The sequence below is a fragment of the Anastrepha ludens genome, chromosome 5 (assembly GCF_028408465.1).
Source record: "Anastrepha ludens isolate Willacy chromosome 5, idAnaLude1.1, whole genome shotgun sequence".
Classification (NCBI taxonomy): Eukaryota; Metazoa; Arthropoda; class Insecta; order Diptera; family Tephritidae; genus Anastrepha; species Anastrepha ludens.
This window is the reverse complement of record NC_071501.1, coordinates 62,918,744-62,934,671: the sequence shown is the minus strand read 5'-3', so window position 1 is coordinate 62,934,671 and position 15,928 is coordinate 62,918,744. Positions and strand designations below refer to the sequence as shown.

The 15,928-nt window shown below is 35.4% G+C and overlaps 1 protein-coding gene across 3 annotated transcripts in view; it reads left to right on the top strand.

Moving 5' to 3' along the window:
- Positions 1-14,077, top strand: part of LOC128864273 (uncharacterized) — a 107,609-nt gene extending 93,532 nt beyond the window's left edge. For 2 of the 3 annotated variants that reach the window (XM_054103846.1, XM_054103845.1), the window contains exons 3-6: positions 3,806-5,065; positions 9,587-9,784; positions 12,127-12,461; positions 12,531-14,077. In XM_054103846.1, the coding sequence (XP_053959821.1) occupies positions 3,806-5,065; positions 9,587-9,784; positions 12,127-12,461; positions 12,531-12,569 (1,832 nt within the window). In that variant the 3' untranslated portion in view covers positions 12,570-14,077. Of the gene's footprint in view, positions 1-3,805; positions 5,066-9,365; positions 9,517-9,586; positions 9,785-12,126; positions 12,462-12,530 lie in introns of those variants that run through there. The other variant, XM_054103847.1, reaches the window with a different exon arrangement.
- The last annotated feature ends 1,851 nt before the right edge of the window (positions 14,078-15,928 follow it).

Here is a 15,928-nt window from a genome sequence, read left to right as displayed (position 1 = left end):
ACTTTTAATTTAAATCGTTTTTTAAGTAAATAAATATCAATATGCCACGCGGCTCAAAACTTACCGAATTAGAGACAGGTAAAATTACTGCGTGGGAAGGTCTCTGCGCCTCGGAAATCGCGCGAAAATTATGTCGCAAAATTATGTAGAAACACGTAAACCTTTCATTTGTAATTTATGATAAATTGTCATTGTCAAACATTTATTGTCAATACATAAAGAATGCAGTGATTTTTCCAAGTAAATAATCATTAAAGACAAAAACTATGGTTCCACAAATGGATAGATATTCAAGGCATTTTTTTCTATTTACGAAAAACTAGCGTAGTTTACGCAATTTTTGTCCGATTATTGAAAGTAATACATTAATTTCTTCGTTAATAAATGCACTCAAAGAATATTAACAAACATCTTTAATTTTGTTGTAAAATTATGCAATAAAAAATTGTTAAAGTTAAAAAAATGATAAAAAAAAAACACTTTCTCCAGGTTTAATCAAATAAAAATCACAACTACCTAGTTTGAATAATTACTTGTTGTACATCATTTGAAAGGTCTGACAATATCCTTTTCAAAACATATAAAATATTGAAAATCGGTGAAAAAATTACTGAGATATCCGTAGATTACCGCGCAAAGTCTGAAAAAACGGTTTTTTATAAATAAATAAAAATTGGAGGGTACAAAAAATATAACAAAAATATTTTTATGAATTATTCGACCATATAAACAACCTACAGTGTGTAATTTATCAGGTGTATTTTCAGTGTTGCACCGTGTAATTGATAATTTTTCCTTCTGTCTAGCGATTTTTTTTTTTTAATAAAAATCACTTCGAAACTGGGCAAAAAATAGTGTTAAATTTAAATTCGTCAAATGCTTCCCTGCGTGTTTGACTTTATTATTATTTTTTTTGTGAGTCGCTAAAATTCTTAAATGGTGTATAAAATTATAATATTAAAATTTATTTTTAGAATTCAAATTTTAATTTAAAATAATAAATAGTTAGGATTTATTTAAAAAAGACACGGCAAAATAAATTTCTTTATTTACGTAAATTATCTACATAAATATGTAAGTTTTAGATTTTGGCAACCAATTAAATTGTCTCGATGCTGATAAGCTCCAAAAGATTGCTGTCATGCTTCCATATGAATGCAATAAAAATAAGCAAAAAGTCACATTAATGAACACCATTGGCACACAACTCCATCACAAACACACTGTGGAAAATGGGTTTAAAATGCTTGGGATCATGATATTTGTTAGTTATTTGACAAATGGTTTGGCTGGTGTTTGCACTTAAACATCCTTTCTGCAGCTAACATGAAAGCAAGCTATGGTAAAAACGTTATATTAGTAAGAAAATATAATTAAATCCTGAACATTGTCATGAATGAATCATTGATATTTGCATATGAATCCGAAAGGAAACAACAATCGGCTATTTGGACATTAGAAGACGATCCAACTCCAACAAAAGTCTTTCGCGCATGAAGCATTTCAAAGCAAATGGTGGAATGGGATGTATAAATGCTAACGAATTATTTTGGCTCAATCGAACTGGAATATGCATCATTTATTAGGAGTTCAACGCTTTCGCAAATACTTTAGATGTACTTAAAGCTAAATTGGAAGGCTATTTTATCTGTAAATGACCATCTTAAATGTAATCATGTTAATCTATAGCGATTTTCAATAGGTGCGCTTCAACTTTTTTCCGATAGGGAGGGCGAACGACGCAATATTTTTTTATTTTTCGCTTGTCACTTGTAAACTTCATTAGTATACATCATGGAACGCTACTCATTTGAGCAACGATTGCAAATCGTGCAAATTTTTTATGAAAATAATCGTCCAGAAAAAAATAATGATCCAGATTTTTTCCAAAAAATCATCTTCAGTGATGAAGCTCACTTTTGGCTCAATGGCTTTGTCAACAAACAAAATATGCGTTACTGGGCAGAAAGCAATTCACACGTGATTCATGAGGCACCGTTGCATCCCGAAAAAATCACTGTTTGGTGCGGTTTACATGCCGGCGGCGTAATTTCCCATATTTTTTCGTTGACGAGAACGATCGCCACGTTACTGTGAATGGAAATCGATACCGCGACATGATAAACGATTATTTTTGGCCGCAATTGAATGGTATGGACTTAGACGACATGTGGTTTCAACAGGACGGGGCCACAAGCCACACAGCACACGCTACAATTGATTTGTTGAAGAGTAAGTTCGATGAGCGCATTATTTCCAGAAATGGACTGGTCGAATGGCCGCCGCGCTCGTGTGATTTGACGCCTCTAGACTATTTTCTTTGGGGTTATGTGAAGTCAGAGCCAATATTGAACGTGGTCGAAAATTGGGTTCAACGATTGGACTTCGTAAAACGTGCACGCGGTGGTCATGCAAAAGAAATCGAATTTCATACTTAAATGTATATGTTCAAACTCGATTATAAAAAAAAAATTAGTTAAAAAAGTCAAACCGTTTGTGTTTTATTCAAAAAAAAGTTGAAGCGCTCTTACTGAAAAACGCTTTAATTTCAAATGTCTGTATCCATATTTTATCATTGTAAAAATGAAAAGGAAAAAAAGAATGAACTGAATTAAATACTTGACAATTAAGTGCCTTAAGGGACAATACATATTCCACTATAGGAAATTACACTGTTTAAAAAAATGGGACCAAGAACCACAAGAATGAGGTATAACTTCATAACCGTTATACCTCAGAGGAAATGCTGTGGAATATGGTCATCTGCCGTTTTGTCCTTAAACGTCATAATCTTTTTACAGGGTATTCGAGTTTTTCTCATTTGGTCTCGAATCGATCTAAATAATGTGGGAAAAAACTGGTATAAAGCTACATTTACCATTAATATTGTCTTTAGGGGACTATAAAAAATCTAATGACGCATATTTTTGTGGAACATTTTAGAATAATATTTCTTACCCTTGTGTGAAACATATTAAGTGTGGAAGGTTGACAAAGAGTTAAAATGTTTCACAAAAATATTCGGGGGAAATGTAATGAAAAAACTAAATATCATACCGTACATTTGTCGAAAATAAATAAAAAAAATGTATAAAATTCTGTACGGGTACAGTTTTCTCAGACGAAAATAATATGCGATAGGGAACAAAAGTACACCATTCATTCCTCATTCAATTCCTCACCCATTATTGCCATAGCGCATTCTTGTTTTTTTTTTGTTTTTGTTTTTTTGTTGCACATTATTATTACAATTTGGCGAGACAAATTATTCATGGTTTTCTCAGCTTGAACTAATGGAATCCATTCTATTTTTATCGAATTAAATGAATATTTTATATCAAACCCTCTAATAGCAAAAACTGTAAATGTATGTTTGGTTAATAGAAAGCAGGTTTGAGTCAGTTAACGGAAAAAATAGATTGGTAAGGAGAAATAGTAGTAATGGTAGATGCATGCGCGTGTGCTGTTCCTCGTTTTTAGTTTTGCATAAACAAATTAAGAATTGAAATATTCGCATGTCACTCGTTGTAGAGAATCAACCTTAAAAATGTCAAGTTCCATTCGGCAGAGCTTCGTTGCTTGCGCTATGGCAATGGGTTTCATTAACAATTGTATCATAAAAAAGACAAATCTTCTTAAAAGCTCTTAATGCCATTAAGTTCTTCCATTTGCTTTTGCTTTTCAAAGATTTTCTTGTTTATTATTTGCATCTACATATATAGTTAAGTTTCTAAAGCCTATTCCATACTTTCTAGTTTAGAATGTCGTATCTTTTTGATCCATCTCTTGATTGTTTTTCTAATAGCGAACTATCAATTTGTAAGAAAAACTGTTATTAAACGATGCGCTGGTGGCCAACAATCAGACCGTGCAGACCCACAAGCTCCTACAGTTCGGGAAGAATCGCTCACTCAAAATCAGTTTCGAACATTAGCTCATAATTCTGACACAGGAATGGAAGGTGCTTTAGACAAAAACTTATATGCTGACATCAGACAAGCTACAACACATGCAGATATGCTAAAATCGGATATACTTAACGCTAATAATTTTAGTTTTTCCATCGCTAGTGAAAGACAAAGTACAAGTCCAAAATTACCTCAAGCAGCCGATGCATCTCAGCCATCACTGCATTCATCCATCCAAACACCATTTTTAGATGCCAATAAGTCAGCCAATGAATACAGAAGCCAAATAAAATGTCCACAAATATGTACCTTCAGTCGAAACACAATGCAAGCCGAGTATAGTGGTTGCTGCGCACAGGTTTGCTGTGCGGAACTAAAAATTCTGAATAATGAAACTCAATGTCAAGATCATAACCAAGCCGAATGCAGTTTTTCTGCTGGAAATATACCGAAAACCGATTGGAGTCAATTTGCAAATAGTACGCCTTGTTGGCCATCAGAGAGCACAATTAGGACATCTACCGTTGCTCGAGAAGATATGCCAGCATATCCAAATGATGAGGCCGCGTCTATACCACAAGATGTAAGCTTACCATACCGAGAATGTCAGCAGCAGCAAGTTCCGCCAACATTTGGTCCACAGATTAAATTTTGTGGGCCGACAACATGCCCATTCACATACCTTTCAGCACCCTTCTCGCCAAGAGCCTGCCCTCCTTCGCCATGTTGCCCAAGCGCTTCTGCTCCAAATGAGAATGAGGAGCAACAAGCAAATGTTACTATCGCCAGCCTCAGCTATGGCGCGATACCACAACAAACCGTTTTAAATACAGTACAGAGTCGGTTGCAAAATGGAGGCAAATTTCAGACTGAAGCATGCTTGGAACCAACACCATCATACAGTACGCTATATAATCGCTCTTACCGACAGCCACCTGTATATGCAAATCCAAATCCATTTATACAACAAGCACCGGCGCAATCGGCGTCAATTTCAGTACTCCCCGAATGTTACAATCCATTCCATCCATATTGCATTTCAGGAAGTTGTCCGAAAGGTTGTACGCTAAGTAACACAATGCCAGTGGGGGATCCAATAATAGAGTCATCATGCAATATAAACTCACCTTATAATAATTGTTTCTGTAATAATTGGAGTAAGTTATGTTTCGTTACGTTAAGTCGTTAATTTTTGATGTTCGTTCCTTATTTGGTTATTCGGCTTCTGGTTCTATGCTGTTTTGATTGAAAACTAAAATTGTTGTCCTGTTTTTGCTTTTTTTACAAGTTGCAACGCTTTATAATTTTTGTCGAAATATTCTTGACATAATTTTTTGATATTTTATTAAAAAACAGTTGATTATATGTACATAGTATATATGTAGGTACATAATATACATACTTCATAGGAGGGAGTATATACAATATAGAAGTTTTTTCCATGGCAGAGCAAAACTTTGATATTGCTATTGCTCGTACCTGTTGAAGAGGAAGTCTATTAAAAAAAACACTTTTTATCATTTGATATTTCATGTCCGTAATGAGGTTTGAACCTAATTTTCACCAAATGAAGGTCCCGCACAAACCCTTTTGGCTACGGTGGCTGCAAGATACTTTTAAAACAAAAAATACTACTGCGGGCAAAAAGTAAGGTGAATTTATTTGTCAAACTTCGCGGGATTAAAATTTCGCTCTAGTTATTTTTTTTATGAGTTAACAGTACTGTTAATAACATCTGGGCCAACTTTCATGTGAATGTCATTATCAGTAATATATTTACGCTTGTGTTTACCAAATGACCAAAAGTCATTTTTCGATTTTTACAATGTCTGATTTGAATGAGCAGAGAAGTGCCATCAAATTTTGTTTGCGGAATGAAATTTCGGCTGCGGAAACGTTTAGCAAGTTGCAGAAGGCATTTGGTGATTCGACCATGTCGCAGAAAAATGTTTATAAGTGGTACAAAGGCTTCAAAGAGGGTCGAGAACGTGTTGATGACTTGGAGCGCTCCGGACGACCATCGACGTCAACAGATGACCAACACGTCAATAAAGTGAAGGAGTTAGTGCTCAAAAATCGTCGGTTTACTGTTAAAGACCTCACTGATATGATCGGAATATCCGAAAGATCTGTGAAAACCATTTTGAAAGACCATTTGGGCCTACGAAAAGTCAAATCTCGTTTGGTACGAAAACTCTCAATTTCTTGGAAAAAAGTCGTCGCGTTGATGTGTGTGAAACAATGCTTTCAGACTATCAGGACAAGCTCAAATGCATCATTACGGGAGATGAGACTTGGATTTATGCTTACGACCCTGAAACAACCGACCAATCAAGCGAATATCGTGCTAAAGCGAGGCCAGACCGAAAAGGGCACGTCAAAGTCGTTCAAAAATAAAAGTTATGATGACAGTTTTTTTTTTGATTTTCGTGGTGTGGCGCACTATGAATTCCTTCCACCTGGCCAAACTGTTAATAAAGAATATTATTTGAGCGTTATGCGTCCCGTACGTGAAGCAATTCGTCTAAAACGACCAGAATTATGTTCCAACAACTCTTGGTTTTTGCATCACGATAATGCACCGTCTCACACTGCACTCGTTCTTCGTGACCATTTCGCCAAAAATTCCACGCGTATCATTCCGCAACCACCGTATTCGCCTGATTTGGCTCCGTGTGACTTCTGGCTATTCCCAAAACTCAAGAGACCACTCCGGGGAACGCGTTTCGAGTCGAATGAGGAGATAAAAGCTGAATCGAAGAAGGTGCTGATGGCTATACCGGAAATGGACTATTTGGCATGTTTCGGGGATTGGAAAAATCGTTGGCATAAGTGTATTTCATCGAGAGGGGATTATTTTGAAGGGGGTGAAATTGATTTACAAGAATAAATAAAGATATTTCATTTTACAACCAAATTCACCTTACTTTTTGCCCACAGTATGTATAGTATGCACAATGGGCAACATCTGAAGAGTGTGCCCGATAAAGAAGAAATAACTTTCTATTGTAGTCAACTTGACATTGGAGAGTGTCCTGGTGTAACACATGGGCTAAAAAGTGCGGAGTCTAACAAAGAAAACACTTTTTTTTTTCAAAATTAGCTTTATTCATCAAGAACAACGCAATTACTCCAGCACCGCTGTAACATTTCAATACCACTTTTGTAGAACGATTTGCCTTTTGCCTCAAAATACGCCCTAGTTTCAGCGACAACCTCTCATTGGAGCGAAATTTCTTACCGGCGAGCTTTTTTATAAGTCTGCGAATAGCCAGTAGTTACTGGGAGCCAAATCTGAGGAATAAGGTGGATGTGTTCAAAGTTCAATTCATGTAAATTTGACATTGTTTTGCGAAGTCTTAAAAGTGAGCAAATCCACTTCAACTTTGAACAGAGCTTTCTCATATTCAAATGCAATAACCATTCTTTTGATATCTTTACGATGTCAGCTAACTCACGCAACTTCACTTTTCGATTATTCAAAACGGTTTTTGTGGATCTTTTTTATGTTTTCTGGTGTTACCGCGTCATTTGGACGTCCACTGCGTTGCGCATCGTCGGTGTCTCTACGACCACATTTGAAGTCAGCAAACCATCGTTTTATTATTGTTTCTGATAGAGCGCGTCCCCATAACACTTTTCAAGCCATTTCTTCGCTTGAACGGTATTTTTTCCATCGAGAAGCAGTGTAAAATTAAAACACGCAATTCTTTTTGGTCCATTGTTTTGAAAATAACAAACGTAGCGTCACTCTTAGCACAATAACTCACGAACTATTAAAGAATGTTAGAAAAATTGAATATTTATATATGCATTTCCAAAAACAAAATGTTTAAATGCTTCACTGGAACCGAAGAGCTCTTTGCAGTAGAAGCCAAAGCCGAAGCTCCGGTTATTATTTGTAAGCAAAGACAGCACCAATTTTGCAGATAGTCGTTTCGTATCCAAATATTGATGCAAAACAAATTACTGATCTATTTTCATACATAAATTTTGTTGACCAGAATATGCGGCGTCACTTGAAATAGTACGACCGCGCTGCAGTGGAGGTGGATGCTTTTAGTTGATGGTGAAGAGTCATAATATTTTTCAAGCGCAACAATAAAAAAGTTTTGAATGACCACTTCTTTTACAGCAAAACTATTAGGTTGCGTACTTTTGAAAGCTACTTCTTGATAAGCAAAGGATCGAATTGAGATGGCAAAACCAAATGTTCTAACTTAACATCAACTTGTTTACTAACTCTCTTCTATTTATTATTGAAGTTCAGTCTGTGAATAAAGCAAACGAGTTTTTTTTTCATACTGCACCTAGATACCCGAATGTGTAATTTGCGCATGTCTATAAGATTACCAGTATTGTTCAATTTGCTTTTGTTTGATAAACCCAATAATAACACATTTGTGAAAAATTTAACAAAGTTATTTTGAAAAATGTGAAACAGTGCTGGCGCACATGTTTTAAGAATTCAGCTAAACGTTCTTAAACATAATTTTTTCCACTAAATACATCGTGCGGTAGTCAATTTTCAACTTCACACTGCTTGTTTCTGTAAAACAGCTCATGACATCAACGTCAAAATTGTTCTAATAGCAGTTCAATATATTGTTTATAAGCATTTGCGTCTCAGTTTTGTTGAATTTTTTTTCTGTGATGGAATTCAAACGTAATAAATAGTGTGATTGCGTTATATTTGGCTGGCAAATCACAACCACCCATTGTTCGTGAACTCAGTCACCTCAAAGTGAATAAAATGTTTGTGTATCGCGCTGCAAAACGCTATGGAGGTGGGCCAAAAAAAACCGCAACAGCGCCAGAAATGGTTCGGAAAGTGAAGGCTCGACTTGAACGAAATCCACGTCTAAGTGGAAGAAAAATGGCTAAAGAACTGAAAATATCGCAAGACAGTATTCAACGCATATTGAAAAATGAGCTCAAGGTCAAGGCTTACAAGTTCCAAAAAGCACACGACCTTTCATCCCAGCAAAAAAAAGTTCGGTGCGAAAGAGCAAAGGAGTTGTTGCGCTTGCACGAACGTGGTGAATTTCCTAACATTGTGTTTTCCGATGAAAAAAATTTGCCAATTGAGCAGTTCATAAACACTCAAAACGATCGTGTTTACTTGACCGAACGCTCATACGAGAATTTGAGCCTATATATGGCCACTCGCAAGTAATGGTTTGGGCCGCAGTGACCGCTGATGGACGCTCTCCAATCGTTTTTATCGAGCACATAAGCACACATAGTCTCTTAGCGTAGAGAAATAAATCGTGTTTCAAGAAGATATGCAAATGTATGCCAGCATTACTTTTTTATTTGTAGTAGCAGTCGATGACGTAGTGCCGCTTTTTTTACATATTAATATACTATTTAGCACTGATTCAGCATTATTGGTAGATTGTGTAGAAACTCTTTGTGATAAAAAGATCGTAAATTTGTCATAATCTTCATTTATAGGCTACCTACCACAATTTCCTGGCGCAAATATGTATTGGGCCGGTTACTGCAATTACTGTTGAATACTCAAAATGCAAAATGCAATATTATTACCTGATTTCTATACAAATTCAATCTATATATTTACTAATTATTTGCTCGATCGAATTAACATTTGGCTTTAAATATAAAAAATTTTCTAACTTAAAAAAGAGAAATTTAAAACAATTAATTATGGGCAGGTCTTCCGATACCCAATAACAATTCACGATCAATGAACACCCAGCAGAGTAACAGTCAAAATAACAATAACAACGCACTGAGCTCAACACCCAGCGAGGATAGGTATGCGGCGCTCAAAGATCTGGACGAGCAATTGCGTGAAAGCAAAGCAGCGGCAACAGTTGTGACTGCCTATGGCGCAGACACATTTGGACACAGTAAGTAACATTTGTATAACTCTTACACTCAATTTCTGAAACATTTTATTGCAAAATTATTAAGTATATTTAAAATTTGGGACAAAAGGATTTGTCGTTCAGCTTCAGCAGACAAATAGTCAATGCCACCGTTTGTTCGTCATACAGAATACGGTTGTTATTTTTTCTCCGATGGTTTCCAAAAATATTTTTTTATAAAACCAAGAAGAATTCCTGTTCCACATACAACCTATAATATTACTGGAATGTTAAAATGTGGTAGCCTCCGTAGCGTACTCAGGATATAGAAAGACGCACTTAAGTCATGCGATCCATTAGCGCGCCAACTTTTACCTTCCTTGTGATAAGGCCCGGCCGCAGCGCTTTCTTAATAAATCGATGAATATTCTGATTTTACTGCACATTGAGTCTATTTAAGATAGTCATGTCTCGTGCTATCCACACCGGGCCAGTGGAGGAATAATGCCCCCCTCTTCTTATTTGCTTACCCTGCGTCACCATGACTGAGCTAATGGAGAAACTGTGAATTAAGGTTAAAGACTTTGTTTTTATTTACACTTAATACACTTTTAGCAAGTTCAATGAATTCTATCTATGCCGAAGTTTCCATGAATATTGAAGAGTGCTCACTTTTTAAGCAGAGTTTACTATTTATGTTTATGACAGATTATATCCGCCACACAATGACACCGTAGAACAGAATAGGCGGCGTTCTTAATATTTTGAAAAATTTAAGCTGACAATAAGCGGAATCCATCTAGGTGCTTGTAACGGTGCCAGCACTCACCGACGTAAACGCAGGCCCGTGTCAGTTGTTACGATGAAACTAATGAGAGCCCCATGTAAATGAAAAATTACCACCCTTCCGTTCCGTAGTATCGTAGGATTTTGGAAATTTCCGTAGAATCGTGTCAGCTGATCGCGCTCTCACCACACAGTGTTGCCAACCAGTACATTTCGAAATCATTTACAAAATAAACTTAGAAAAATTTAAATTTTTGTTAAAATAACTTAAAAACAATGTTGAATAATGTTAATTATAGATAAATGAACTACGAGTATTTGCATTTGTTGGTTTTTAGCTTTGGATTATTATAAAATTAAAAATTGTAACTGATAACGCGGACGTGTGAAAAAGTGTGTAGGCAAAAATATCAATGGCAACATTGTGTCGATACAACCAAACACAAATACACACAAACCGATGTATTGTGTAAATATGTAGCTAAATGAACGCAGTTGTTGTCTACGGGATAAGTTTTGCTCAATTTTATGTATCCTACGGGATGCGGTAAGGGACTACGATACGTTGGTCAGTGTGCGCACCACGAATAAGGTTCTAGAAGTCTTATACTTCCCACATCACTAAAAGAGAGAGAACCAAATGCATATCCATATTAAGATACTGATAAATTTTTCACACTATACCTTGTTTATGCACTCATAGGTAATAAGGTCAAATATAAAATGTTTCTTTAGACGTCAGGGAAGAATAATCAAGGATTCATTTTGTTTAATAATATAAAGAGAAAACAAATTTGGGCTAAAAATTTTTGGTTTGGGCTGTTTTATGATAAAAGAAAGAACGTTTTTCGGGCGTAGCCGTACGCAATATCTATAAATGTAGGTATTATGAATATCAGGATTGCTACTTAAAGTATTGGCAACACCAGTGTGAATTTGTAAAATCTGACATTATCATCGTAAAGTTTAAAATGTTTAGTGGTAAAGGTGTTGAAATTAAATCGCCTCGGCGTTTAGTGATGAAACACTAGGCCTCTTCTTTTCGAAGCGTTAGCAAATGGCGATTAAATGAAACAACTGGTATAAATGAACATATTTTAGTAGCGCTGGAATAGAGAAGCCTAAAATGACAAGCTTTTTTAATGTTTGGGAAGATAGTGAGTTATACCAATTTTATGAGGCATAGCCTTGCAAAGAATCTTGCTCGCATGCAAAATTTGAGCCGAGCAGAGAAATGGCGAATAGAAGAGGCCCACTATCTCGATGCGGCATGTTTCTCTGATTTTCCAAATTCACTCGTGGTCACACTTCTCTGCAGGAAAAAATCGCCGAAGTTCGTCTAAAATGGTCCCGACAAAACTAATGATGTGCGTGAACTATCATTAGAAAATCATCCTATGTCAAGTGATTGAAGCATGCTTGGATATTAGCTCCACTCGCATACATTCAATATTAAACGAACATTCGTCCATTAAAAATGTTTTTTTTTTTGCAATGCTTCATATTTAAGATTTTAGCGATGTATTATAGATAAAACGAATTTATTTAAGTTCTTCCCGACCAGAAAGTATGATATTTGTATTGCACTCTCTTTCTAGCTGGCATATGTAATTCTGTTAATCCTTTCAAACATCAGCAAGTAAATCCGTTCCAGGCTGCTACTCACGGCACTTCGCCCACAGCAACACAGAGCTATTTTGGTCAAATGACAGTGATATCGAACGGTAACGGCATATCGTCACAGCAACCAACAACAGCCACGCAATTTTATAATTACAGTAATGGATATGTTAATGCAACAACGACAGCCGGCACTGCGACTGTAATGGCGACTGGACCGAGCGGCTGTGGTTTCAGTTTAGGTGCACTACAGCCAACGGCGATTGCGGCCACTGGCGCCGGTGGCGGTGGAGCATTCAATAACCCATTTGCAGTAAGTAGCCAATTCTATATTCGTTTATTTATTAAAATCAAAGTCTTAATGCATTTCTCATGTTCGCAGGCAACCGGCGCAATGAACTCGAATAATCCCTTCTTATGAGATATTTGCGGCAATCGGTATGAGTCGGAGCTCAAGCGCAACTAGTTATGAAGCGCATCCTTACTAAATATAAATACAAATTTGTGAGCCGGAGCATGCTCTTGCAAATATAAATATGTATAGGTATAAAACTTCTTTAAAATAAGTTGCGATTGAATCAGAACGAGGGGAAGGGAAATAAGTGAGACAAGTGCTGGCATTGTTCATATAAACCAATTTGAATTACTTGTATTTATATTTAAATTGAGACAGTGTAATTGAAATTTATAGATATGTATATACATGTGTATATCCATATATATACATATATATATGTATGTACATATATATCCGAACAAATTAATAACAATTATTTTCATGCCAACCAACCAAAAGTATGTAGAAATGATTGGCCTCGATTGCTCCCCTTAAGCTTGTTGAACTGTAATCAGAGAAAAATTTGCAAAAGAAGGCATTGCATCTAGCAGTAATTCTGGAAAATAGTTAGAAAAAGCAAAAATTAGTTCATCTAATACGAAAAAATTTTAGTAGACTTAACGCTCACATATTATTATACTATACCTATGAATAATATTATATCTTAATGTGGATAAATTCGTTTATACAATTAAAGGAGGAATATTTACTAATGAGATGCTAATTTGAGTATTTGTTTCTCTTTATTATTGCCAATAAATGTTTACTTAACAACAATGTTTGCTGCCCAGCGAAAGGAACAAATGTAAAGACGTAAATAATTAAAATGCTCTTGTTGCAAAATAGAACAAAATGAAACAAAACATGCTTTAAGAATTTAAGTAACTAAATAATGGAGATACGTTTACTATAATTCAAATATGAGAAGTAAAAATCAAAATAAATATTAAATAGATAAATAAATATTTTGATTATTGTCAAAATTAACCCGTAGATAGCCAAAGGATGGAGCAAAATTTGCACATTCGCAAACGAAGAAAGGCGGTTTCATAAACGTATTAAAGGGTCGAATAAATATATCGCTTTATTAAATCAATTAATTTAAGGAGTTGGCTTGTCATATGCTGCTTTGTGTAATTGCCAAATGTTGGTAAAGTAATTTAAAAGCCTATCGAAATTGATCAAAGTTCTTCATTGTAAAATTAGTTAAAACATTGTAAAGCTTTCGAACGATCATTAAGCTGATATGATTTTGTTTATATTTATTTTCAACTTTAATAGCTATAAACTATTGAATGTGCTTGTGTTTTAAGTTATTCCTCGAAGTCCACTATTGTCCTCATTTTGGTATATACTTAGAAATAAATTTTTTGTATTTTCTTTTGTAAAAAAAAATGTATGTAGTTACATGTGTATGCGTACTAATTTTTATAAATTTTATCTTTTATTTTAATTTAGCAATTTTTTCCATTGTTTTATCTTTCAACACATGCGAGTACACCTATTTTTTATTTGTAAAAACAAACTTTTTATTTTGCAAATATAACTAAATATACACACACACCTTGTATTTAACCTGCAAAAAAAGTATAGTTTTGGTGTTTTATTTTACTTTAAATTCAATCGAATTTCTTTATTTCTCGCATCAGGCTTCTATCGAAAAGCAAATCTTTAAAATTCATTGTGAAAACTTTGAAACTTAAGTCTGTAAATATGTAAATCTGTGAATCTTTATCTTCCGTCCATTGCTTTTTATGTTGGTTTTAAGGAGAAGAAATTAGAAAGGTGTGCTATACTTTTACAGGTAATATTATATATTATATTATACAGGTATTGGCGGCCGCCGTAGCCGAATGGGTTGGTGCGTGACTACCATTCGCAATTCACAGAGAGAACGTCGGTTCGAATCTCGATGAAACACCAAAATTAAGAAAAACATTTTTCTAATAGCGGTCGCCCCTCGGCAGACAATGGCAAACCTCCGAGTGAGTTTCTGCCATGAAAAAGCTCCTCATAAAAATATCTGCCGTTCGGAGTCGGCTTGAAACTGTAGGGCCCTCCATTTGTGGAACAACATCAAGACGCACACCACAAATAGGGGGAGGAGCTCGGCCAAAGACCCAAAAAGCGTGTACGCGCCAATTATATATGTATATATATAGCATTTTCTAGGTGGCAGCCGCCGTTTTCATTTGTTTCAACTAATCAGTTCTCGGCGCTATTTTTTGGTTGCGCTTACTTACAATAATCCTACAATATTCTTCAATATTTGCTTAAATCCATGCTTTTGATAGAGCCTTTTCTCATGAGGTATGTATTGACATTGTTTGGTTATGTATCTTTAACTCACAACAAGATTACGGAGATTGAAAACAAATTTCGAGAGTAGCTTAATCACGTAATTTTAAATGGTCTCTCACAGAATTATGTTGTAGGTGTAAAATTAGTTGTTAAAATAAATTAAAAGTTAGATTCGGTTATTATGAACACGAAAGAGAATTGGTATAATTACTATAAAAAGGAAAAAATTGTTTTTTTTAGGAATAAAAAAATTTAAACAAAATCTAAGAATGCTCAAATAATTTAAATTCACTGAGTCACGTTATGCACAACCTTCTGTTTTTCCCCAACCTCAGTGCTATCAATCTTGCGCTTGCCATCAATTGTCAAAGCTTCAGAATTATACCAGGATAGGCATAAGACGTAAGAGACTTGGTCATAGTAAATTGAGCGAGCTTTTTCAAAGAGAGGTTAGAGCTTATAATGATTGTTTTAAATATTACAGCCCAAAAAACGAAAGTGTTTAACACTCGGAAATTACAACTACCAAAAGACAAGTAATTTTAAATCGAAACATAGTCAGTTCGACTCGGCGATACATCGCCAACCTGTAATGAATACAGGATATGGAAATGTTCGGGCACAACAGCAGGAAAACGAAAGTAAAGCAATTCAGGGGACATATGGCAATCAGTTTGTTTGTATTAAATAGTCAATGACGGAAGTGAGCGTATCGTCTTTAATAAAGTGGAGGGGATTCCAAAGATATGACCAGTTATTCTTTTCTAGCTCCTTTGTTATTTGCATTTTGTTGTTGGTATGTTATTTTACCAAACTCTCTGCAGAACGCAGTAATTGAACTTTTGGATGACATTCCTTGGGCCAAAGAGAGCATTTACGATATTTTCCAGCATCAGGTTAAAGAAGTCACACGACAGCGAGTCACCCTATCTGAAACCTTCAGGCACCGCAGTATATAGGTAACTCCTTTTCGTACTGTGGAATGCAGCTTTAAAATCGACGAAAAGATGGTGTGTGTCGTTTCTCCTTTCATGAGTTTTTTCCAAGATTTGGTGTATTGTGAGTATCTGGTCAATTGTGGACTTTCCAGGTTTAAGGTCACACTGATAAGGTCCAATCAGTTGGTTTATGGTGGACTTTCA